This window comes from Bombina bombina, chromosome 11 (genome assembly GCF_027579735.1).
Source record: "Bombina bombina isolate aBomBom1 chromosome 11, aBomBom1.pri, whole genome shotgun sequence".
In the NCBI taxonomy this organism is placed as follows: domain Eukaryota; kingdom Metazoa; phylum Chordata; class Amphibia; order Anura; family Bombinatoridae; genus Bombina; species Bombina bombina.
The window spans coordinates 82,068,851-82,096,608 of NC_069509.1; the positions used below are offsets into that span (position 1 = coordinate 82,068,851).

The 27,758-nt window shown below is 43.9% G+C and overlaps 1 protein-coding gene across 1 annotated transcript in view; it reads left to right on the forward strand.

Annotated features, from left to right (window-relative positions):
• The window catches only part of DRC3 (dynein regulatory complex subunit 3), a 127,516-nt gene that overhangs the window by 10,822 nt on the left and 88,936 nt on the right, over nucleotides 1-27,758 (forward strand). Inside the window, exon 2 of the mRNA XM_053694988.1 lies at nucleotides 17,294-17,410. Coding sequence (XP_053550963.1) covers nucleotides 17,294-17,410 — 117 coding nt within the window. The remainder of the gene's footprint in view (nucleotides 1-17,293; nucleotides 17,411-27,758) is intronic.

Below are 27,758 nucleotides of genomic sequence, written 5' to 3' on the forward strand. Positions count from 1 at the left end.
CTTCGATGTGGGATTGCTTTTTTTCATTATTGACCATTCTGGCAAGCATCTTTCCGGACTTGTTCCTAAATCTATATAGTTTAGCCTGGGTTTTTAATTCCTTTTGTGTTTGTTGAGTCAAAATAAATGTGTCCCGGGCTTCCTTAGCCTGTACATACTTAGACCAGTTTAAGGCGTTCTTGTGTAATATGAATTTATTATATGCGTTAGTTAATGCTTTTTGTATCTCTCTCTCCCTTACCTTCAATTTCTTGGTCAAGGCTATGTTGTAAGCTAAGATTTCTCCTCTAAGGACCGCCTTGGCGGCTTCCCAGAACAGTTCTGGACGTTCGATATATTCTGAATTAAACCGGAGATATTCTTCAAATTTAGATCTAATGTGGGTTTTAAATTTCATATCTGTCGCTAGATAATATGGAAAAAAGAAGCGCGAAGATTTAAATCTTGATTGTTCAGGCTTAATGTCTAGAGTAATAGGGGCATGATCTGATAACAATATAGGGGCGATTCCTGCTTGCGCTCTCAAGGAGCCCAAGCGCTCATCAACGAGAAATAGATCTATTCGAGACATAGTTTTGTGCGCTTTTGAGAGACACGTGAATTCCTGAGCATCTGGATTCTGACTTCTCCAAATATCGTATAATGCTAAGTTTTGTTTTAGTTTCTTAAACATTTTAGATTCTAAATTATCCTTTTTCTGTTTTTTTCTGCTTCATGGATTCTCTAAGTCTATCTAATGGGGAATGCGGTGCCATGTTAAAATCGCCACCTATAATTGAGAGCCCCTGATTGTACAGGAGGAGTTTGGTTTGAATTCTATTCCAGAATTCTGGGTCAAGGGTGTTAGGGCCATATAGATTGCAAATTGTATAAATTTCCTGGGCGATTTTTACTTTTATTAGGACATATCTTCCCTCCGGATCAGGCTCGCAGTGGATCACCTCAAGCTGGGCTCTTTTACCAATCAGAATTGCCACTCCCCTTTTTTTGCCTATGCTTGGCGAGAAGTATACGTCTCTTACCCATGAGGACTTAAGTTTGTTAGATTCTTCTGAATTAAGATGGGTTTCCTGGATTAACCCTATATCAGTCTGATATTTCCTTAGTTGTGTTAATATGGTTTTCCGTTTAATGGGGGTGGAGATCCCTCCCACATTCCACAAGACTATTCTAAGTTTTTCTATTTTTCTGTGTCTTTATAGCATGAGGGAGAGATGAGGGAGAGAGGTGGGGGAGGAGGGAGTGGAGAGGGAAAAAAAAAAAAAAAGCAAAAAGCAAAAAAAGAAAACAACACCACAGAAAAAAAACAAAAACAAAAAAAGAAAAAAAAAAAAGAAAAAAAAAAACACCTGACACATATGCAACTTGCCCCATTTACCCCTGCATGGGGGGTCTTCCCAGTTATTAAACCTACTCTGTCTAAGTGGGAACTACATCATCTGTTGCTAGGGAATCCAAAGATGAGAAGAATTTCTCGGGTGTGTGTGCCTCCAGGAAAAAATGTACTGTTCCATTCACAGTAACTTTTAGTTTAGCTGGGTAAAGTATGGTCGCATTTATTCCAGAATTTATGAATTTAGTGCATATAGGTGCCAGATCTCTCCTCTTGGAAGCTGTCTCAGCCGAGAAATCCTGGAACATAAGGATCTTAGCTCCATTAATAATGAGAGGTTGTGTTTTACGGTAGTGCTGGAAAAGAGAGATTTTGTCCTGATAATTGAGTAGCTTTACAATAACAGGTCTAGGCCTATTGAATTTTTGAGCTGACTGTGATGGGCCCAATCTGTGGGCCCTCTCTACCAAGATGTTATTATGCGAGGGCGGGAGTTTGAGAGCTGTCTTTAGTGTGTCAGAAACAAAGAGGGCAAGGTCCTCATATTGTTTCTCCTCTGGGAGACCTATTATTCTGATGTTATTTCTTCTGCTACGGTTTTCAAGGTCTTCTAGTCTCATAAGGATTTTTTGATTACTGCTACTGATGCTGTCCAACTTAGTGCCTTGTACTACTACCGTGTCTTCCAGATCGGATACTCTCTGCTCGACCTCCTGCATTCTTGAGGAGAATTGTCTAATTTCCTGTGATAGGGAGGAAATATCCTGCTTAATTTCCATCCTAAGAGCATCGAATTTGGGAGAGAGGGCATCGGAGATGCTGGCAACTAAGTTTTGGACATTTAGTACTTCAGGTGTGGCTGTACTTAATAAAGTTGATTGAATATCAGCTACTGAGTCCTGTGTGTTTTTAGATTTCTTATCTCTTTGCCTACCTGCCATTCCTGGTGAGGATGCTTTAGAAGAGATACCAAGAAATTTATCCATGTACTACTCTATAGAAGAGAAAGAAGAAGAGAAAAAGAGAAAAAAAAGAAAAAAAAAAAAAAAAGAAAGGGGAAAAAGAGGGAGAAGGACGGGAATGGAGAGTACAGGGAAAAGGGGGTAAGGTGGGGAAGGGGTGGGTGACCCAAGGGAGGCAATTAAGGCGTGAAAGAGTTTGTGATTACACTATTTTAAAGTGGTGTCTTTTATGTGGGTTTACCCAGGTGTGTTACTTATGATTCCAAGGAGAGAGGGGGTGAATTAGAAAGAGAATTAGATCGGGACCCCGGAAGGGGAGAGTGAACTGTGCCGATGTGTAAGGGAGGTGTGGGAAGAGAAGGGAGAAAAAAAAATAAAAATAAAAATTGGGAGTGCAGGGAAAGGGGGGGAAGGTGGGGAAAAGGTAAGTGGCCTGTGGGAAGTGATTGAGTCGGGTGGGAGCTTGTGAGTGCACCAAATCTAAGGTAGTGCCTTTGTGCAGAGTTTTTCGATTGTATTTCTTGTGGTTACAAAAAAGGGAGAAAGTGAGTTAGGAAGGGGATATATCTCAAGATCCCTAGAAGGGAATCAGTGAGGTGGGCGCTAGGGAATGCGCCAATTCAGTGTCGGGCTGTGACTTGTGATACCCTACTTAATTTGCGTGCAATTTAGGTGATTTGTGTAGATGAATAAAAAGGGGGAAAAGGGGGAAAAGGGGGGAAAAGAGAAAAAAAAAAAAAGCGTTTAAAGTAACGTTATATATTCAAGTTAGCCCTATATATTATTTATCTGCTCACTTTTTCTAAGGTATGAAGGCTTTAGTATTTTTGATCACTGGGTTTGGGATACTTGACAGAATAATAACAACAATAAGTTGGTAGAAAACCTCTTTAACAATAGGAGGTCAGTTATCAATGCTCTTGTTGTAATTTTAGTTTTAGTGCAAAATAGCTGAGATAGAGTATCTTTCCAAAGTTTTGAGACTACCAGATATTGCACAGTGCTGGGCATATGTTTATTTTCTTATGGCCCAGTGTCTTTCAGTATACTGAGAATCAAGGGTTATCATGCTCTTATTAGTAATAAGTGGTATGTGTAAGCAGATAATATTGATTCAGGCACTTCTTTAATATCTAAGGGCTTGGTTAGAGGTATTTTATTTCTAAGAGAAGGAACTAGGGGAGATTGCCCCTGTTTACTGTTATTGTAATAAAGTATTGAATACTACAGGTAGGCCAGGGGGTTGCTACCTGTATCCCTATTGTATCTTTTTCCTAGACACAGGGCAGAGTTATAGTGCAGAAAAAAAAAAAAAAGAGAAAAAACTCAGGTAATACAGATAAATTTTGCTTTTCCAGCTATACTAACTATAATATAGACCTTTCAAAGAGTCAGCAAGAGTGTTAGTTAGTAGTAAGATTCGGTTTGAACCTTAATGACCCAGCTTTAGTAAAATATATGTAACGCAGTAACGCCTTTAAAAAGCCATCAAACAGAGGCAATTCCTTTTTGCATGAGTAGTATAAATATATACGTAATCTGACAAAGCTAGACAGAGTTATATCCAAAAAAAGAAAAAAAGTGCAACATAATCAGCTAATAGTATCAGGTTTTGAAACTTTTGTATCAAAGAGGGAGAAAGTAAGACAGCATAATCAAGTTGTTAAAGACTAAACATGTATTCTCAAACAAAGAGTCTTTTTGTTCTCGGTCTCTTCTTGGGTTCGAATTGGCCCTTTGTATATTTTTAATCCACAGTTATGATGCCAGGATAAGGAACAAGAAAGTTTGCTGAATGTAAATGAGTACTCTAAACGATTTAACGTCTCTGATTTATCCCACTTGATAGACCTCCAGCCCATTCACCAACAGCCTGATTCTTTCCTTTTCTCCCCCCTTCCTCCTCCTATCCACCTCTGCCTTTAGTGAGTTAACCTTTAACAGGTCTGGCCTTAAACCTTAGAAGCCTCTTCGAGTATCCAGGAGCAATGTTTGACCCACAATACAGTAATAGGAAAGTTCAGGTAAACTCACCCCTTGCCTCCGCCTGTCCACTCGCCGTGTTCGCTAGCGATGTCCAGGTCCCTGCAGGCTGACACGGGACTACCTCCAGTAGTTGTTTCCCCTCTGCCCTTATCGAAGAATACACTCAGCTCCCCTCACGCAGCAACGGTGGGAGGAGAGCAGGAGGGCTGCATCAAACACCGGCGTCAGCCGAAGGAAGACGGCTCCAGCATCAGATCCCCAATCCGAGACCTAGCCCAGCTCCCTCCCGCGCAGCACCGGTGGGGGAGGGAGAGGGCGGGCACCAAGCCGCAGTGCTGCAGAGGGGGTACTTCCAACGATGCAACAGGTAAGGTTTGGATAGATACCGAGCGGTCGAGGATGCTGAAGATTTTCCTGGCGAGGGCTACAGGCGGAGTGGGGGGGAAAAAGCTTGAAGTTAAGCGGAGTGGCAGAGTTTAGTTTGAAGGGGGAGGGAGATATAATCCAAAGCAGAGAGCACAGGTAGCGTGGTGGGAGATAGTTTTTAGGCTGGGTAGGTCAATAGAAACAAGTTGAGTCCAAGTAATGGAAAAATTAATATGGACCAGTGGGATGGTGGGCCACTGGTAAAGGGTTCCAGAGCTGCTTTTTCCAAGCTGTCCTTACAAAGAGCCCCAGGACTTGGGGCAGGCGCGCAAAACAATCCACCGCCAGTATGTGTGTGGCTGGAGCTGTGGGCTCAGCAACACCTGTTGAGCTCCTCCTCCACCGGAACCTCCCAGAACATACCTAGAGCATGCATTTTTAAGCAACTTTCTAATTTACTCCTATTATCAATTTTTCTTTGTTCTCTTGCTATCTTTATTTGAAAAAGGCATCTAAGGTTTTTTTTTTTGGTTCAGCACTCTGGACAGCACTTTTATACTGGTGGAAGAATTTATCCACCAATCAGCAAGAACAACCCAGGTTGTTCACTAAAAATGGGCCGGCATCTAAACTTACATTCTTGCATTTCAAATAAAGATACCAAGAGAATTAAGAAAATTTGATAATAGGAGTAAATTAGAAAGTTGCTTAAAATTTCATGCTCTATCTGAATCACGAAAGAAAAAAATTGGGTTCAGTGTCCCATTAAGACCACTGCTTCTTAAATCCTGTTTCCGCGGAAACAGATGCATTGGGGCCGATTGACGGCTTGATAAATTGGCCCCAATGGGTTAAGCAACTTTTTATATATTTATTATATCTGTTAAAAAAAAATGCTAGAAATATTTAAATTGCAAATCCTTTGTGTGAGCTGTATATTTCCAACAATCTTATTATACTTACGGTGCATTCAGAAAGTATTCAGACCCCTTCATTTTTTTTTTACATTTTGTTATGTTGCGGCCTTATGCTAAAATGGTTTTTTTTTTTTTTTACAGCAATCTACACTCCATACCCCATAATGACAAAACAATAACCTGATTTTTTTTATAACTTTTCACATTTATTAAAAAGAAAAAGCTCAAATATCACACTGACATAAGTATTCAGACCCTTTGCTATATCTCTTGAAATTTAGCTCAGGTGCATCCCATTTCTCTTGATCATCTTTGAGATGTTTCTACACTTTGATTGGATTCCATCTGGGGCAAATTTAATTGATTAGACATGATTTTGAAAGGCACACACCTGTCTATATAAGTGTCAGGGTTTTTTCACTGTTGTGTTTGCCATGTGCTGCTGGCAGCCATTTTACTCACCTCTCTTCCTGACTATGGTGCATTGTGGGGGATGCTGCTCAATTCCTGCACTTCCTTTTATGGCCAGACTGGTGTGCATCATCCATGTGAGACAGGATGCAGTCTCAGAATTTTGATGTCATCACTTATTATTTAAAGGGCCTCTGTTGTCTCAGACCTGTTTGTTAGAGTTCCTGTGTATTACCTGGCTGCCTGACGTCCTTCCTGGTTCCTGATCCCTGGCTTGTTCCTGACTCTGCTGTTTTCCTTGTTCCTGATTCTGGCTCGTCTAACTATTCGCTTTGACTCCTGACTCGGCTCGTCTGACTACCAGCTCTGGTTTTGATTCCTGGCTTGTTATTTGACTTGTGGACTTTTTATTATTTTTTGCTATTAATAAAGGTGTGATTATTTTTGCACTATCACAGACATGACCCGTAAAGAGAATGATCCACTCCATTGGTCACCTACTGCCATTAAGGCCTTTGATAGTCTTAAGACTGCCTTTGCTGCTGCTCCAGTTCTGGCTCATCCTAACCCTCTCCTGCCTTTCGTTCTTGAGGTTGATGCGTCTGAGAATGGAGTAGGTGCCCTCTTGTCTCAACGTCCTACGCCTGACGGTTCCTTGCATCCGTGTGGTTTCTTCTCTAAGAAATTGTCTCCAGCGGAGTGCAATTATGAAATTGGCGACAGGGAATTACTGGCCATAATTTTGGCACCTAAGGAATGGAGGCATCTTCTCGAGGGTACTAGCGTGCCAGTGCTCATTCTTACTGACCACAAGAATTTAACTTATCTATCTGAAGCAAAACGTTTGTCGCCCCGACAGGCCAGATGGATGCTATTTTTGTCTCGGTTTAATTATGTGGTCTCCTACCTGCCTGGTAGTAAGAATGTTAGGGCTGATGCCCTCTCTCGACAATTTTCGCCTCTGTCCAAGGAGGAGTCTGTACCTACTCCTGTTATACCTCCTGACCATATTTTGGCTACCATACGTTCTAATTTGACTTCTCCCTTGGGGGAGGAGATCCTGGCTGCACAAACCAATGCACCTTCTGAGAAACCTAGTGGTAAGTGTTTTGTTCCTGAGAATCTTCTAACTAAACTTTTGCACACTTACCACTATCCTAAAGCCGCAGGTCACCCAGGCAAGAACCAAATGATTTGGTCTGTCACTCGACAATTCTGGTGGCCAGGTCTTTGTTCTGATGTTGCTGCTTATGTTGCCTCCTGCTCAATTTGTGCACAGAATAAGACTCCTCGACGTCTTCCTGTGGGTCTTCTTCAACCTATTGCTAATGGTGAGCGTCCTTGGACACATCTTTCCATGGACTTCATTGTCGAGCTCCCTGTTTCCAATGGCAATACTGTTATCCTTAAGGTGGTTGACCGTTTTTCTAAAATGTCACATTGCATTCCCTTGATGAAGCTGCCTACCGATCAGGAGCTTGCTTCAATTTTTGCCCGGGAGGTCTTCCATTTACATGGGTTACCCAAGGAGATAGTGTCGAACCGGGGTAGCCAGTTTGTCTCCAGATTTTGGCGTTCCTTTTGTGCTCAAATGGGGATCCAGCTTTCCTTCTCCTCGGAATATCACCCTCAATCCAATGGGGCTGCGGAACGGTCTAATCAAGCTCTGGAACAGTTCCTCCTTTGCTATGTCTCAGATCACCACAATAATTGGTCTGAACTGTTACCTTGGGCAGAGTTTGCTCGTAATAGTGCTATTAATGCTTCCTCCAAGATATCCCCGTTCATGGCGAATTATGGGTTTCAACCATCTTTGTTGCCCGATTCATTCATGTCTCAGGGTATTCCGGCTTTGGAGGATCATCACCGGCAATTCCGTTCCACGTGGGTGCAGATTCAGGATTGCCTTCATCGTTCTATGCAGCGCCAAAAGTTCCAGGCTGATTGTAGGCTTTTGCCCGCACCTTCCTACCAGGTTGGTGAGAGAGTTTGGCTGTCCTCCCGCAACTTGAACCTTTGTGTGCCTTCCAATAAATTGGCTCCCCGTTATGTTGGTCCTTTTTGAATTCTCTGATGGGTTAATCCTGTGGCCTATGCTCTTGACCTTCCTCCTGCTATGCGCATCTCCAATGTTTTTCATGTCTCCCTCTTGAAACCATTGGTTTGTAATCGGTTTACCACTGTGTTGCCTCATCCCATCTTTGTTGACAACCATGAGGATTATGAGGTCAGCAGCATTATTGACTCTCGTATGTCCAGGGATCGTGTACAGTATTTGGTTCACTGGAGAGGCTACGGTCCGGAGGAGCATTCTTGGGTTCCCTCCTCTGATGTTCATGCTCCCGCCCTCCTCCGTGCCTTCCATGCCCGTTTCCCCAATAAGCCTTTTGTCCTCCCGCGGGGGAGGGGTCGTTGAGGGGAGGGTACTGTCAGGGTTTTTTCCCTGTTGTGTTTGCCATGTGCTGCTGGCAGACATTTTACTCACCTCTCTTCCTGACTATGGTGCATTGTGGGGGATGCTGCTCAATTCCTGCACTTCCTTTTATGGCCAGACTGGTGTGCATCATCCATGTGAGACAGGATGCAGTCTCAGAATTGTGATGTCATCACTTATTATTTAAAGGGCCTCTGTTCAGTATGCTTTGCCTTTGCTTTGTCTCAGACCTGTTTGTGAGAGTTCCTGTGTATTACCTGGCTGCCTGACATCCTTCCTGGTTCCTGATACCTGGCTTGTTCCTGACTCTGCTGTTTTCCTTGTTCCTGATTCCGTCTCGTCTGACTATTCGCTTTGGCTCCTGACTCGGCTCGTCTGACTACCAGCTCTGGTTTTGATTCCTGGCTTGTTATTTGACTTGTGGACTTTTTATTATTTTTTGCTATTAATAAAGGTGTGATTATTTTTGCACTTCTCGTGTCATTCTGATTTCTGGCACCCTGACAATAAGGTTTCACAGCTGAAAATGCATATCAGCGCAAAAACCAAACCAAGAAGTCAAAGGAACTGACTGCAGAGCTAAGAGACAGGATGGTGTTGAGGCACAGATCTGGAGAAGGCTACAAAAAAAAATCAGCTGCATTGAAGGATCCCAAGAGCACAGTGGCTTCCATAATTCTTAAATGGAAGAAGTTTGGAACAGCCAGGACTCTTCTGTCTGCCCGGCCAAATTGAGCTATCGTGGGAGAAGGCCTTGGTAAGAGAGGTGGCCAAGAACCCGATGGTCACTCTGAGCTCCAGAGATCGTTTGTGGAGATGGGAGAAACTTGCAGAAGGAGAACTAGCACTTCAACACACCACCAATCTGGGCTTTATCACAGAGTGGCCAAATGAAAGCCTCTCCTCAGTGCAAGACACATGAAAGCTCACATGGAATTTGCAAAAAAGTACGTAAAGGACTGATGAAATGAAGATTGAATTGTTTGGCCTCAATTCCAAGCATCATGTCTGAAGGAAACCAGGCACCATTCATTACCTGCACAGTACCATCCCTAGGGTGAAGCATGGTGGTGCTAGCGTCATGCTGTGGGGGTGTTTTTCAGTGGCCGGGACTGGTCAGAGTTGAGGGAAAGCTGAAAACAGCAAAATAAATAGAAATCCCTAATGAAAACCAGAATGGGTAGAAGGTTTACATTCAAACAGGGCAATGACCCTAAGCACACAGCCAAGACAACGCAAGAGTGTCTTAGGGACAACTCTTTGAATGTACTTAAGTGGCCAAGCCAGAGCCCAGACTTGAAACTAATTGACAGTCCCCATCCAACCTGAAAGAAATTGAAAGGATCTGCAGAGAAGAATGGCAGAAAATCTCAAAATCCAGGTGTGCAAAACTTGTCATACCTAAAAAGACTTGAGGCTGTAATCGCTGCTAAAGGTGCTTCAACTAATTTAAAGTGTCAGTAAACCTAAAATATAATGTTATATAATTCTGCACATAGTGCAGAATTATATAACATTATATTAGTGCTATCGTTATTAAACCTTATATTCCCTTTTAATTTTTTTAAAATATGCCAGTTTTTCAGACCCGCTCTCTGTACTCTGCTTAGCGGGTCTGTTTTTATTCCACAGCGCATCAGGCCAGCTGTATAGTCACAGCCCGGCCCGACCGCGCCATAACACTAAGTGCAGCTCGCTCCTGCTCTGTGTGACAGCTATGTCTTTTTACAGCTATGCTGCATCACTTTCAAGTGTTTCAACATTTGGGTATCATGGCCCTTTAAATGCTAAGGGAGGCCTTGAGAGAGTTCCATAATATAGAGGGGCTGACAGACTGAAGTTCATTTTGAAAATTTTCAGAACAAAATCTACTGCTCATTAAAAAATTCAGATTAAGTGCTATTGCATTGTCTTTTTTATGGACTTGCTATGCAATTATTCTGTATATAATGGGCCTTTAAATAAAATAAAAAAATTGAGACAACTTTGTTAGCTTTGAAATAGAAAGACACGAAGATACTTCACAAGGGAGATTGGGTGTTTATGAATTGTGCATGCTGGGCCTAAATGTAGAGAAAAAAAAAATCCCCAGCACATCTTTAGATCGCCCACCCCAGCCCCAGAAGACCCCATTCATTTTATCCAGCAAGAACGCCGTGCAAGTATTTTACAATTGAAAACATTTACATAAATAGCTCTGTGAACGTGTTTCCCAAGCGTTCTTCCATGTCACTTTGCAGTTTGAGTTTGATGTGCACGATGTCATGTATAGGGCACTTAAAGGGCCATAATAATTGAAAAATTATATGCTCTAATTTGTTAGAGAATGTCATTTTTATGACTTTTAACCCTGCGCTACTGTGTGTTTAACTGCTGTAAAGGGGTTAACACACAGTTAGAAGTGCCACTGATCCAATCAGCAGTGCTCGTTGCACATCTACATTTTGTGATGGGACGACGCCAGGTTCTGCTTGGGGCCAGCAGTGCTCTATAGCTCCCAAGCTGCAATTCTACTGTGTATTATGAAACCCAAAAATGTTCTTTTGTGATTCAGACAGAGCATACCATTCCAACTTACTTCTATTATTAAATTTGCTTCATTATCATGATATTCTATGTTGAAGAGATACCTAGGTAGGCATCTGGAGCACTACATAGCAGGGAATAGTGCTACCATCTAGTGCTCTAGCAAATGGATAACATTCTTGCAAAACTGCTGCCATATAGTGCTCCAAAAATGGGCCAGCTCCTAAGCTTACATTCCTGCTTTTCAACAAAACAAGCATGTTCTATCTTAATAATGAAAGAAAAATGTTGAGTTTGATAGCCCTTTAACCCCTTTGCAGGGGTTAAACACACGGGTCGTTAGTCGTAGAATTACATACTCTAACAAATTAGAGCATGTCATTTTTTGACTATTATGGCCCTTTGATGTAACTATAGTTAATAGCAGGAGCAGCGGCCACTAATAAAACAGTGGAAAATATAGGCAAAGCGATGCTGAATTCATTTCAAACACAAGTTGGCCTTTACAATATGTCCTCTCGGCACCTTCACAAGCGTCTATAAATCTAGGCCAATGTCTCTTTAAAGGGCCATGATACCCAAATGTTGAAACACTTGAAAGTGATGTAGCATAGCTGTAAAAAGCTGACTAGAAAATATCACCTGAACATCTCTGTAAAAAAGAAAGATATTTTACCTATAAATGTCCTAAGTATTCACACCCCATTGTAAAGGACTTTAAGCAGCATATCAGTATGTCTGTCCCGGGACAGCTAAGGGATTGAGCCTCGTGCACTCTCATCTTATTACCCTATTAAGTTTGAGAAAGTTTACTATGAAATTTCATGAGAGTTAAGTGAAATCTCATGAGATCACAGTAAAAGAGTTAATGACCTCAGCACTGTTGATGCTGATTGGCTGCTGTTCATTTTTTCAATTTTTTTTTTTATTTTTTTTTTACCTGCAGCTGAGCAGCAGCTGAGTATAACTTTTTACACAGCACTTACTCTGGTGAGCTGAGGAAATTGTGAGGTAAAATATCTTCCTTTTTTACATAGTGATGCTCAAGTGATAGTTTCCTGTCAGCTTTTTGCAGTTATACTGCATCAGTTTCAAGTGATTTAGCATATGAGTATTACAGACATCCCAACCTGCATAAACTAATTTCAGGGAGGTGGCTTCACCCGCTACTGCGTCGTTTATTCATCAGGGTTTATTCATCATCAGGCGAATGTTCTTATCGGTTGCAGGCTCACTCATTTGAGTCTGTAAATGATATTTATGAAGCAGTGGTTTTAACCTTTGCTTCCTAAACCCTCTCCGCTAACTTAGAGTTGGGAGATGTAAATCATCAATCCGGACTCATTCGACTGAGGTGATTAAAAAGTTCTGCTCTAACACAATAAGTTGCTCGAGAGCAGGAGGCGGCATTGCACAAGCATCTGCTAAATATTGGGAACAAATTTAACTCACAATTTGCAATCAAGAGTGGACAAGTTCCCATATCTTTCCAATTATTAATAAATTTAGCCCTAATTATTTTCTTTAAAATATGCAGCTATGTTTAAGTATAACACACAGTTTCTTTTTGGCAACAGTCCGATAGCTTCTTGCAGCATGTTTAATTAATCTTACTGCAGAGGAAAGCAGAGCAACCCACGTCCCCTCAAGGATGTGTTAATAAGTACGGCCTCATTAGCCTTGTGCACTCGAGCACGACGGACAGATTGCAGTAGCTTCTCCATCAGGCTTCAGAGATATCACGAAATTTCCCAGATGGACACAGGCAATGCAGAGCTAATCAGTGCACACAATAGGTACAGTTTTAAACGGTTTTAGTAATTACACATCACAGATAATGTGTGTGTGTGTGTGTATATGTATATATATATATAATAGAGCACAGGGCAGGGCTGGAAAAATATCATTATACTGGCAGGGGAAAATTATACTTTTTAGTAGAGCTACTAGAAATAAAGGGCTCGATTTATCATTTAAGAGCGGACAGGGTCATACATATTCGCCTCTGTCCTCCCGAGCTTTCCTCTGGTGGGCAGCAATCCGCTGCCGGAATTTAACATTGCACACAAGCACTATTTTGTGCTCGTATGCAATCCCACCCCCTGCCCGCGCACAGCCAATCACGTGTGGGCAGGAGTTGTCAATCTCCCTGGTCCGAAGAGACCTGCGAGATTGAAATTCTCCACTTAAGAGGTGGAGAAGAGGGTAGGGAAGCAGCGGTCTGATGACCGCTGCTTGGTAAATTGTGACTGCAGGTTCTCTTGTGTGAGCCTGCAGTCAGAGGGAGAAGGGCTTGATAAGATGAGCCCAAAAAGATTAATTCCTTATTCTTCTGCTGCAATTTCTTACTTGTCCAGGACTAGGGTTGCAGGTTTGTCGATTCGGCCTGGACAGTTATGAGTTATGCTGCAGGGTGTGCAGTAAGGAACGTGTATTATGCCTCTGGATAGCACATAAGCTACTGGACAATACTATCATGTTCCTCCCTGCACATCCTGCAGCATGTGTATCTCATAACTGTCCAGGTTAACATGGCTGAGGTGGCAGCACTATCGGCTCAATTTATCAAGCCCTTCTCCTCCCTTTCACTGCAGGTTCGCACAAGAGAACCTGCAGTCAGGATTTATCAAGCAGTGGTCATCAGACCACTGCTTCCCTACCCTGTTCTCCACCTCTTAGGTGGAGAATTTCAGTCTCCCCGGTCTCATCCAACTAGGGAAATTGACAGCTCCTACCCGTGTGTGATTGGCTGTGTGAGGGCAGGGGGCGGGGTTGCATGCAAGCGCAAAGCAGCACTTGCGCGCAATCTTAAATTCCAGCAGCGAATTGCTGCCCGTCAGAGGAGAGCTCAGGTGAGCCATGGATTGATCAAACTCTATAGGGTTGCCAGCTGTCATCCATAAAAATACTACAAGGCCAGCGGATGAACCAGGGAAGGTGTGATAGGCATCAGAATACACAAGGGACTCATATGGGACACAGACTTCCTAGAACAGGATGCATACTCTTCTGCAATAGCATATAAAGGACAAGATCACTTGCAGACCTTTAAAATAGAGCTGTTGCTATTTAAATAATTGGTGTTAACAATCTTTAATAGTGGCTCCATCATTGCAGCAGTATCACAGTCCCATCTTTTTTTTTTTGCCAATGCTCTATTTAAATAGCATAAAAGATCCTTAAAATCTTAAATACTTTATTAAGTCTATTTAAATGTTTATGTCCGATACAAGAAACTTGGGGACACTATAATGTCAGAAAGCAGAAGGTGTAGAAAGTCACATTTCAGATAAAGTTGTTCATAGATTTTGCACAGTGCGCTATTTATATAATAAATAATAGCCTATCTAGTTATTCTTTTCATCAAAGGATACCAAGAGACCAAAGTAAACATGATAATAGAAATCATTTGGGAAGTTGTTTAACCCCTTAACGACCAAGGACGTGCCAGGTACATCCTGCAAAAACTGTCAGTGACAATGGACGTACCTGGCACGTCCTTGATCTAATTGAGTGCTGGAAGCGATTGTGATCGCTTCCAGCAGCTCTCAGGGTATTGCAGTGATGCCTCGATATTGAGGCATCCTGCAATACCCTTTTTCAAGCATCCGATGCAGAGAGAGCCACTCCGTGGCCCTCTCTGCACCGGTAGCGATGGTGCCGATCGTTGGTGGATGGGAGCTTAGCAGGGAGGCGGGTGGGCGGCCCATCGCTACCCGGCATCCGGTTCCTGTAAGTGCAATGTGCGTGCCGGGGGCCTACGGGGGCGTGCACGCGTGTAGCAACCACTGACACCAATGATCAATAAATTGCAGCATGAGAGGGAGGGGGGAAAATATTTGAAAAATAAAAAAATATCAAAGGATCAGGGGGGGGGGGCAGCTACACTACAGAAAAAGCTATATTTTATAAAAAAAAAAAAAATATACATTAAAAAAAACATTGTTTTGAGGGGCAAACTGGGTACTGGCAGACAGCTGCCAGTACCCAAGATGGCGGCAAAAAGGTAGCAGGGGGAGGGTTAGAGAGCTGTTTGGGGGGATCAGGGAGGTTGGGGGCTAAGGGGGGGGGGGTCCATCACAGCTAAATAAATAATTTATAAAAAAAACAAACTTTTATTTAATTACTGGCAGACTTTCTGCCAGTACTTAAGAAGTCGGGGACAATTGTGGGTTGGGGAAGGGAAGAGAGCTGTTTGGGAGGGATCAGGGGGTGTGATGTGTCAGGCGGGAGACTGATCTCTACTTTAAAGCTAAAATTAACCCTATAAGCTCCCTACAAGCGCCCTAATTAACCCCTTCATTGCTGGGCATAATACACATGTGGTGCGCAGCGGCATTTAGCAGCCTTCTAATAACCAAAAAGCAACGCCAAAGCCATATAAGTCTGCTATTTATGAACAAAAGGGATCCCAGAGAAGCATTTACAACCATTTATGCCATAATTTCACAAGCTGTTTGTAAATAATTTCAATGAGAAACCAAAAGTTTGAGAAAAATTTGTGAAAAAGTGAACGATTTTTTTTATTTGATTGCATTTGGCGGTGAAATGATGGCATGAAATATACCAAAATGGGCCTAGATCAATACTTTGGGATAAATAAAAAGAGAGAAGCGCTCAACCTGGAAAAGAACAATAGCATAATAGCTTGTTCTATGGCTAGTTACCACCCAAGAAGCAGCTTCTTTTTGCTCAAAATGTGCCTTTCACAGAGAAAAACTTTCCTGAAGCATATCAGTCTGATCCTGACTTCACAGTACAGTCCAGCCCCGAAATACCAGGCAATCCTTCTCTGAACAAGAGAAACAGCAAAACCCCAGACGTACGTTTCGGCCTATTGTGGGCCTCGTCAGTGAGGTGCAGCCATATCCCTCTAGGCACACTGAGCAACGGGTCCACGTCTGGATTCCCGCATCACACTTAGGGAGACTTCCCAAAATGGTAGAGCGCTTCTCTCTTTGTATGCAAATTATTATGACCCTGGGGAAGTCTCCCTATGGGTGATGGGGGAAACCAGACGTGGACTCCTTGCCCAGTGTGCTTAGAGGAATGTGGCTGCACCTCACTGACGAGGCCCATAGGAGGCCGAAACGATCGTCTGGGGTTGTCATGTTCCTTGTTCAGAGGAGAATTGCCTGGTATTTAGGGGCTGGACTGACCTTACTTGGCGGGATCAGACTGATATACTTCAGGAAAGTTTTCTTCTGTGAAAAGCACACTGGTCTAAAAGAGGCTGCCTCCGGGTGGTAAATCGCCATAGAACAAGCCACTGAGCTGTTGTTCGTTCCTGGTAGAGCGCTTCTCTCTTTGTATGCAATACTTTGGGATGTCTTCTAAAAAAATATATATTCATGTCAAGGGATATTCAGGGAGTCCTGACAGATATCATTAACACAATGTAACTGTCGCTAATTTTGAAAAAAAAAGTGGTTTTGAAATAGCAAAGTGCTACTTGTATTTATGGCCCTATAACTTGCAAAAAAAGCAAAGAACATGTAAACATTGGGTATTTCTAAACTCAGGACAAAATTTAGAAACTATTTAGCATGGGTGTTTTTTGGTGGTTGTAGATGTGTAACAGATTTTGGGGGTCAAAGTTAGAAAAAGTTTTTTTTTCAATTTTTTTTCTGATATTTTATAATTTTTTTTTATAGTAAATGATAAGATATGATGAAAATAATGGTATCTTTAGAAAGTCCATTTAATGGCGGGAAAAATGATATATAATATGTGTGGGTGCAGTAAATGAGTAAGAGGAAAATTACAGCTAAACACAAACACCGCAGAAATGTAAAAATAGCCCTGGTCCCTAACGGTAAGAAAATTGAAAAATGGTCTGCTCATTAAGGGGTTAAACTTCTCTATTTGAATCATAGTTTAATTTTGACTTTACTGCCCCTTTAAAGGGACATGAAACCCTAAAATTTTCTTTCATGATTTAGATAAAACATACAATTACAAAAACATCTTTCAAATGTATTTATTTTATCTAATTTGCTTCATTGTTTAGGTTTTCTTTGTTAAATGAGCAGCAATGCACTACTGGGAGTTAGCTAAAAGCCAATGGCAATCTGCATTTATGTGCAGCAACCAATCAGAAGCTTCTGAGCCTACCTAGGTATACGTTTCAACAAAGGATACAAAGAGATTTAAGCAAACTGGGTAATAGAAATACATTGGAAAGTTATATAAAATTGCATGCTCTATGTGAATAATGAAAGAAAAATGTGGGTTTCATGTCTTGTTGTATAAATGTACATACTGTGCATATTGTTCACATGTTATTTCTATGGATATTTTGTAGAAACAGTGGAAATATTTCAAGTATGATTGCACTTTGTATCTGTTTATATTCCAGATATTCTGAAGATTGATAACCTCTGGCAGTTTCACAGCCTGACAAAGTTACAGCTTGATAATAATATAATTGAGAAGATACAGGGACTCAGCAGCTTGGTGCATTTAGTTTGGCTTGGTGAGAAAATAAGATATAACGAAGCTGTGCTAATAAAGCTGCAGCAGTAAATAGTGACAAACTGTTTTACACATTAGACATCCGTTGATTTTTTATTGTAAGCTGTCTTGTGATTCAAACATGCCGTGAGATTCCTTGCTTAGTAGACATGGCCAACTCGTGGCACACAGCACACACCTGACTTCCTGTTAGTACAAGGCACAGAGCACACACCTGGCTTCCTGTTAGTACAAGGCACAGAGCACACACCTGGCTTCCTGTCAGTACAAGGCACAGAGCACACACCTGGCTTCCTGTCAGTACAAGGCACAGAGCACACACCTGACTTCCTGTTAGTACAAGGCACAGAGCACACACCTGGCTTCCTGTCAGTACAAGGCACAGAGCACACACCTGACTTCCTGTCAGTACAAGGCACAGAGCACACACCTGGCTTCCTGTCAGTACAAGGCACAGAGCACACACCTGACTTCCTGTCAGTACAAGGCACAGAGCACACACCTGGCTTCCTGTCAGTACAAGGCACAGAGCACACACCTGGCTTCCTGTCAGTACAAGGCACAGAGCACACACCTGACTTCCTGTTAGTACAAGGCACAGAGCACACACCTGGCTTCCTGTCAGTACAAGGCACAGAGCACACACCTGACTTCCTGTTAGTACAAGGCACAGAGCACACACCTGGCTTCCTGTCAGTACAAGGCACAGAGCACACACCTGACTTCCTGTTAGTACAAGGCACACAGCACACACCTGACTTCCTGTTAGTACAAGGCACAGAGCACACACCTGGCTTCCTATCTGTACAAGGCACAGAGCACACACCTGGCTTTCTATCAATACAAGGCACATAGCACACACCTGGCGTCCTGTTAGTACAAGAAACAGAGCACACACCTGACTTCCTGTCAGTACAAGGCACAGAGCACACACCTGGCTTCCTGTTAGTACAAGGCACAGAGCACACACCTGGCTTCCTGTTAGCACAAGGCACAGAGCACACACCTGGCTTCCTGTTAGCACAAGGCACACAGCACACACCTGGCTTCCTATCTGTACAAGGCACAGATCACACACCTGGCTTCCTGTCTGTACAAGGCACACAGCACACACCTGGCGTCCTGTTAGTACAAGAAACAGAGCACACACCTGACTTCCTGTCAGTACAAGGCACAGAGCACACACCTGGCTTCCTGTCAGTACAAGGCACACAGCACACACCTGGCTTCCTATCTGTACAAGGCACAGATCACACACCTGGCTTCCTGTCTGTACAAGGCACACAGCACACACCTGGCGTCCTGTTAGTACAAGAAACAGAGAACACACCTGACTTCCTGTCAGTACAAGGCACAGAGCACACACCTGACTTCCTGTCAGTACAAGGCACAGAGCACACACCTGGCTTCCTGTCAGTACAAGGTACAGAGCACACACCTGACTTTCTGTCAGTACAAGGTACAGAGCACACACCTGACTTCCTGTCAGTACATGGCACAGAGCACACTCCTGGCTTCCTGTCAGTACATGGCAAAGAGCACACATCTGGCTTCCTGTCAGTACAAGGCACAGAGCACACTCCTGGCTTCCTGTCAGTACAAGGCACAGAGCACACACCTGACTTTCTATCAATACAAGGCGCATAGCACACACCTGACTTCCTGTCAGTACAAGGCACAGAGCACACACCTGGCTTCCTGTCAGTACAAGGCGCATAGTACACACCTGACTTCCTGTCGGTACAAGGCACAGAGCACACACCTGACTTCCTGTCAGTACAAGGCACAGAGCACACACCTGGCTTCCTGTCAGTACAAGGTACAGAGCACACACCTGACTTCCTGTCAGTACAAGGTACAGAGCACACACCTGACTTCCTGTCAGTACAAGGCACAGAGCACACTCCTGGCTTCCTGTCAGTACATGGCAAAGAGCACACATCTGGCTTCCTGTCAGTACAAGGCACAGAGCACACTCCTGGCTTCCTGTCAGTACAAGGCACAGAGCACACACCTGACTTCCTGTCAGTACAAGGCACACAGCACACACCTGGCTTCCTGTCAGTACAAGGCACAGAGCACACTCCTTAATTCCTGTCAGTACAAGGCACAGAGCACACACCTGACTTTCTGTCAGTACAAGGCACAGAGCACACTCCTTAATTCCTGTCAGTACAAGGCACACAGCACACACCTGGCTTCCTGTCAGTACAAGGCACAGAGCACACACCTGACGTCCTGTCAGTACAAGGAACAGAGCACACCCCTGGCTTCCTGGCAGTACAAGGCACAGAGCACACACCTGGCTTCCTGGCAGTACAAGGCACAGAGCACACACCTGGCTTCCTGTCAGTACAAGGCACAGAGCACACACCTGGCTTCCTGTCAGTACAAGGCACAGAGCACACACCTGGCTTCCTGTCAGTACAAGGCACAGAGCACACACCTGGCTTCCTGTCAGTACAAGGCACAGAGCACACACCTGGCTTCCTGTCAGTACAAGGCACAGAGCACACACCTGACTTCCTGACAGTACAAGGCGCATAGCACACACCTGACTTCCTGTCAGTACAAGGCACAGAGCACACACCTGGCTTCCTGTCAGTACAAGGCACAGAGCACACACCTGGCTTCCTGTCAGTACAAGGCACAGAGCACACACCTGGCTTCCTGTCAGTACAAGGCACAGAGCACACACCTGGCTTCCTGTCAGTACAAGGCACAGAGCACACACCTGACTTCCTGTCAATACAAGGCACAGAGCACACTCCTGGCTTCCTGTCAGTACAAGGCACAGAACACACACCTGGCTTCCTGTTAGTACAAGGCACAGAGCACACACCTGGCTTCCTATCTGTACAAGGCACAGAGCACACACATGGCTTTCTATCAATACAAGGCACATAGCACACACCTGGTGTCCTGTTAGTACAAGAAACAGAGCACACACCTGACTTCCTGTCAGTACAAGGCACAGAGCACACACCTGGCTTCCTGTTAGTGCAAGGCACAGAGCACACACCTGGCTTCCTGTTAGCACAAGGCACAGAGCACACACCTGGCTTCCTGTTAGCACAATGCACACAGCACACACCTGGCTTCCTATCTGTACAAGGCACAGATCACACACCTGGCTTCCTGTCTGTACAAGGCACACAGCACACACCTGGCGTCCTGTTAGTACAAGAAACAGAGCACACACCTGACTTCCTGTCAGTACAAGGCACAGAGCACACACCTGGCTTCCTGTCAGTACAAGGCACACAGCACACACCTGGCTTCCTATCTGTACAAGGCACAGATCACACACCTGGCTTCCTGTCTGTACAAGGCACACAGCACACACCTGGCTTCCTGTCTGTACAAGGCACACAGCACACACCTGGCGTCCTGTTAGTACAAGAAACAGAGCACACACCTGACTTCCTGTCAGTACAAGGCACAGAGCACACACCTGACTTCCTGTCAGTACAAGGCACAGAGCACACACCTGGCTTCCTGTCAGTACAAGGTACAGAGCACACACCTGACTTTCTGTCAGTACAAGGTACAGAGCACACACCTGACTTCCTGTCAGTACATGGCACAGAGCACACTCCTGGCTTCCTGTCAGTACATGGCAAAGAGCACACATCTGGCTTCCTGTCAGTACAAGGCACAGAGCACACTCCTGGCTTCCTGTCAGTACAAGGCACAGAGCACACACCTGACTTTCTATCAGTACAAGGCGCATAGCACACACCTGACTTCCTGTCAGTACAAGGCACAGAGCACACACCTGGCTTCCTGTCAGTACAAGGCGCATAGCACACACCTGACTTCCTGTCAGTACAAGGCACAGAGCACACACCTGACTTCCTGTCAGTACAAGGCACAGAGCACACACCTGGCTTCCTGTCAGTACAAGGTACAGAGCACACACCTGACTTCCTGTCAGTACAAGGTACAGAGCACACACCTGACTTCCTGTCAGTACATGGCACAGAGCACACTCCTGGCTTCCTGTCAGTACATGGCAAAGAGCACACATCTGGCTTCCTGTCAGTACAAGGCACAGAGCACACTCCTGGCTTCCTGTCAGTACAAGGCACAGAGCACACACCTGACTTCCTGTCAGTACAAGGCACAGAGCACACTCCTGGCTTCCTGTCAGTACAAGGTACAGAGCACACACCTGACTTCCTGTCAGTACAAGGCACAGAGCACACACCTGACTTCCTGTCAGTACATGGCACAGAGCACACTCCTGGCTTCCTGTCAGTACATGGCAAAGAGCACACATCTGGCTTCCTGTCAGTACAAGGCACAGAGCACACTCCTGGCTTCCTGTCAGTACAAGGCACAGAGCACACACCTGACTTCCTGTCAGTACAAGGCACAGAGCACACACCTGACTTCCTGTCAGTACAAGGCACAGAGCACACACCTGGCTTCCTGTCAGTACAAGGCACAGAGCACACACCTGACTTCCTGTCAGTACATGGCACAGAGCACACTCCTGGCTTCCTGTCAGTACATGGCAAAGAGCACACATCTGGCTTCCTGTCAGTACAAGGCACAGAGCACACACCTGACTTCCTGTCAGTACAAGGCACAGAGCACACTCCTTAATTCCTGTCAGTACAAGGCACACAGCACACACCTGGCTTCCTGTCAGTACAAGGCACAGAGCACACACCTGACGTCCTGTCAGTACAAGGCACAGAGCACACCCCTGGCTTCCTGGCAGTACAAGGCACAGAGCACACACCTGGCTTCCTGTCAGTACAAGGCACAGAGCACACACCTGGCTTCCTGTCAGCACATGGCACAGAGCACACACCTGGCTTCCTGTCAGTACAAGGCACAGAGCACACACCTGACTTCCTGACAGTACAAGGAACAGAGAACACCACTGGGCTCCTGTTAGTACAAGGCACAGAGCACACACCTGACTTCCTGTCAGCACATGGCACAGAGCACACACCTGGCTTTCTGTCAGTACAAGGCACAGAGCACACACCTGGCTTCCTGTCAGTACAAGGCACAGAGCACACACCTGGCTTCCTGTCAGTACAAGGCACAGAGCACACACCTGGCTTCCTGTCAGTACAAGGCACAGAGCACACACCTGACTTCCTGTCAATACAAGGCACAGAGCACACTCCTGGCTTCCTGTCAGTACAAGGCACAGAACACACACCTGGCTTCCTGTTAGTACAAGGCACAGAGCACACACCTGGCTTCCTGTTAGTACAAGGCACAGAGCACACACCTGGCTTCCTGTTAGTACAAGGCACAGAGCGCACACCTGGCTTTCTGTAAGTGCAAGGCACAGAGCACACACCTGGCTTCCTGTAAGTACAAGGCACAGAGCACACACCTGGCTTCCTGTCACTACAAGGCACAGAGCACACACCTGGCTTCCTGTCAGTGGCACAGAGCACACACCTGGCTTCCTGTTAGTACAAGGCACAGAGCGCACACCTGGCTTTCTGTAAGTACAAGGCACACAGCGCACACCTGACTTCCTGTTAGTAAAAGGCACAGAGAACACCGCTGGGCTCCTGTTAGTACAAGGCACAGAGCACACACCTGGCTTCCTGTCAGTACAAGGCACACAGCACACACCTGGCTTCCTGTCAGTACAAGGCACACAGCACACACCTGACTTCCTGTCAGTACAAGGCACACAGCACACTCCTGGCTTCCTGTCAGTACAAGGCACAGAGCACACACCTGGCTTCCTGTCAGTACAAGGCACACAGCACACACCTGGCTTCCTGTCAGTACAAGGCACACAGCACACACCTGACTTCCTGTTAGTACAAGGCACAGAGCACACACCTGACTTCCTGTGAGTACAAGGCACAGAGCACACACCTGGTGTCCTGTCAGTACATGGCGCAGAGCATACTCCTGACTTCCTGTGAGTACAAGGCACAGAGCACACACCTGGTGTCCTGTCAGTACATGGCGCAGAGCATACTCCTGACTTCCTGTCAGTACAAGGCACAGAGCACACATCTGACTTCCTGTCAGTACAAGGCACAGAGCACACACCTGGCTTCCTGTCAGTACAAGGCACAGAGCACACATCTGACTTCCTGTCAGTACAAGGCACAGAGCACACACCTGGCTTCCTGTAAGTACAAGGCACAGAGCACACATCTGGATTCCGGTCAGTAGAAGGCACAGAGCACACTCCTGGCTTCCTTTCAGTACAAGGCACAGAGCACACATCTGGCTTCCTGTCAGTACAAGGCACAGAGCACACACCTGGCTTCCTGTAAGTACAAGGCACAGAGCACACTCCTGGCTTCCTGTCAGTACAAGGCACAGAGCACACACCTGGCATCCTGTCAGTACATGGCACAGAGCACACTCCTGGCTTTCTGTCAGTACAAGGCACAGAGCACACTCCTGGCTTCCTGTCAGTACAAGGCACTAAGCACACACCTGGCTTCCTGTCTGTACAAGGCACAGAGCACACACCTGGCTTCCTGTCAGTACAGGACACAGAGCACATTACTAGCCAATACTTTACACACAGTTCACATCTGGATGACTAGCAAATTTCTGAAACAAAGCACATATTTTGGTCTCAAGCCAATACCTAACACACACAACACATCTGGATTACTAGCCGATATTTGAAACACAACTTGAAACATATATGGGTTACTAACTAATACCTGACAAACAGCAAACATCTGGATTACTAGCCAATACCCAACACACAGCACACATTTGTATTACTAGCCAATACCTGACACACAGCAGAAGTCTGGATGGCTAGCCATTACCTGACACACAGCACACATCTGGATTATTAGTCAATACCTGACACCTAGCACACATCCGAATTATTGGCCAATACCTGATATCCAGAACACATGTATAGAAAAGTAAAATAATGATATAAATCTACCTTTAGGTTGCATTAATAAGATGTATTATGACATGTGAACATTGCCTAAATGGCATAAGATATTGTTGAATACCCTTGCTTCCATCCCCTCTCCAAATTGTCATACTTTAAAGATGCAAATTTACCTGCACGTAGCCACTACTTAAAACACAGCACTCATTTGGATTCCTAGCTCCTACCAGGCACACATTTGGATTTTTAGCCACCAATCCATCTGGTCCATACTGCACCATCATACACAAAACATTTGGACACCTACTCACCATTTTAGTAGAAAACTCACTTCTTGCCACTTTCTGTTATAAGACATACGTCATGCTGTAATTCTGAAAATAAAAAGAGCGCAACCAGATTCAAGTGTAGTATTGAAATACCAAAATAAAGTGCTACAAAAGTTGCACTTAATATGTTAAAAAGTTTTTAATTCATCCAAATCACATAAAACCAAATGATACCCCGCTTGTCTCTCCTTTGTTTGTTATAAAAGTCAGCGTCTCCTTCCGTTGTTATTACCAGGCGTCCTGTGTGCATCTATAACAAAGTTACATTAACCGCTGACCGTGATGTATTCTATGACTTAGACTGACTATGGGTGCACACAATGTTCAAAAAACCTCAACGCGTTTCAACCCCTAACGTGCGGTTTTTCTCAAGAGGATAAGTCTCATGGTTAGCAGTGGCAGAGGCTCTCCTTAAATGTGTGTATTGTCTGTTCTATTTGTGATTGAGATGCTAAGAATGACACACCTCCAAAATTCATTAATTAAAAAACATAACAATTTACCTTTAATTCATAAACAGATTTCTATCTGAATCAGCAAAAGATAAAACATGGAATTCATATAGAACACTTATATTTTATTTTACAAGGTCCAATTTCATAAATACCCACTTCAGATTCGAACAAGTGAATATCATTAGCCTCTGATGAGTAACCTAACATCCACTAGTTTATGGTGACAAGAGGATCCTAAAATAAAGTGCAAGAATAATCTTAGGTATCAATAGTGCCTATTCTATCTACAATGAGAACAGCTATTCTTGTTATTCCTCCAAAAATGTCACAATACATAAATGCAGCTAAATCTACATTTACACCTTTTGGATGCAAACAGTACAACTTCTGTATCCAAAAGGTCTCCTGCTTCCTCAGTTGTAATAATCTTTTCTTTCTATTTTGGGGAATCCCAATCAATTATAGGTAAGTTTCTTGAATCGCTCCCATGACAGTCCCTAAAATGTATGGGGACACTATGCTTATCCAGTTTCACTTTTATATTGTTTAAATGTTCAGAGAATCTAAGTATTATCATTCATAAATGTGTGGATCAGCCTTCAGGTAGACCGAACATTTCGGGGATAAATTCCTTGAGTGTCAACGTTTTAAAGTATATTGATTTTTATATACAAACTATTGTTAAGAACACAAAAGGCATATTTGAAAGATACAACACACACCATTAATATCTTTGAGGGAATTCAATGGAAGGAGAATTATTTTTTGGATAACATGTGATGTATAAGCACTCTATGGGGCCTATTTATGAAAGGCCTGTCGGACATGATCCGACATTGCGGATCATGTCCGACAGACCTCGTTGAATGCAGAGAGCAGTACGCTCTCCGCATTCAGAATTGCACCAGCAGCTCTTGTGAAATGCTGGTGCAACGCCGCCCCCTTTCACTAGCAGGGGGTGTCAATCAACCCGATCATATTCGATCGGGATGAATTGCAGCAATGTCTGTCCGCCTCCTCAGAGCAGGCAGACAGGTTATGGAGCAGCGGTCTTTAGACCGCTGCTCCATAACTTGTGTTTCTGGCGAGTCTGAAGGCTAAATAGATAGGCCCCAATAAATGCATACCACAAGCAAAAGGTATAAGAGCAGTTAAGATGGAAATAGCCAAATAGGGAATTCCAGGGGAACATCGGAAGTTTATATTGGAGTGCATACAGTTCATTCTCGAGCACAATTATTTTATGTTCGAAAACATCTATTACAAACATATTAGAGGCACTGCGATGACGACAACTTTTTCCTCCTCTTATGCAAACATATATATGCACTGTTTTGAGAATTACTATATTTGAAATATTAATCGCTTTAATTGCAAAATATTATATATATATATATATATATATATATATATATATCGATGACATCATCATCCTTTGGAAGGGTGATGTTACTACCATCACTGACTTTGTAGAATATATCAATAATAATGATTATAACCTAAAATTCACTGAAAAACATTCAAAGTCAAATATTGATTTTTTTAGACCTTATAATGTATGTTGATTCTAATAAGAAAACAGTGGTATCAAATTATAAGAAACCAACAGACAGGAATAGCTCCATTACCTATAGAAGTGCACACCAGAAAAAAATGGAAAGACCATGTGCTATATGGTCAATTTCTTAGGTTTAGAAGAAATTGTACTTTTCTCCAACATAGGTGTGTCCGGTCCACGGCGTCATCCTTACTTGTGGGATATTCTCTTCCCCAACAGGAAATGGCAAAGAGCCCAGCAAAGCTGGTCACATGATCCCTCCTAGGCTCCGCCTACCCCAGTCATTCTCTTTGCCGTTGTACAGGCAACATCTCCACGGAGATGGCTTAGAGTTTTTTAGTGTTTAACTGTAGTTTTTATTATTCAATCAAGAGTTTGTTATTTTAAAATAGTGCTGGTATGTACTATTTACTCAGAAACAGAAAAGAGATGAAGATTTCTGTTTGTATGAGGAAAATGATTTTAGCACCGTAACTAAAATCCATGGCTGTTCCACACAGGACTGTTGAGAGCAATTAACTTCAGTTGGGGGAACAGTGTGCAGTCTCTTACTGCTTGAGGTATGACACATTCTAACAAGACGATGTAATGCTGGAAGCTGTCATTTTCCCTATGGGATCCGGTAAGCCATGTTTATTAAGATAGTAAATAAGGGCTTCACAAGGGCTTATTAAGACTGTAGACTTTTTCTGGGCTAAATCGATTCATTATTAACACATATTTAGCCTTGAGGAATCATTTATTCTGGGTATTTTGATATGATTATATCGGCAGGCACTGTTTTTGACACCTTATTCTTTAGGGGCTTTCCCTAATCATAGTCAGAGCCTCATTTTCGCGCCGGTATGGCGCACTTGTTTTTGAGGACAGCATGGCATGCAGCTGCATGTGTGTGGAGCTCTGATACATAGAAAAGTCTTTCTGAAGGCATCATTTGGTATCGTATTCCCCTTTGGGCTTGGTTGGGTCTCAGCAAAGCAGATTCCAGGGACTGTAAAGGGGTTAAATATAAAAACGGCTCCGGTTCCGTTATTTTAAGGGTTAAAGCTTCCAAATTTGGTGTGCAATACTTTTAAGGCTTTAAGACACTGTGGTGAAATTTTGGTGAATTTTGAACAATTCCTTCATACTTTTTCGCAATTGCA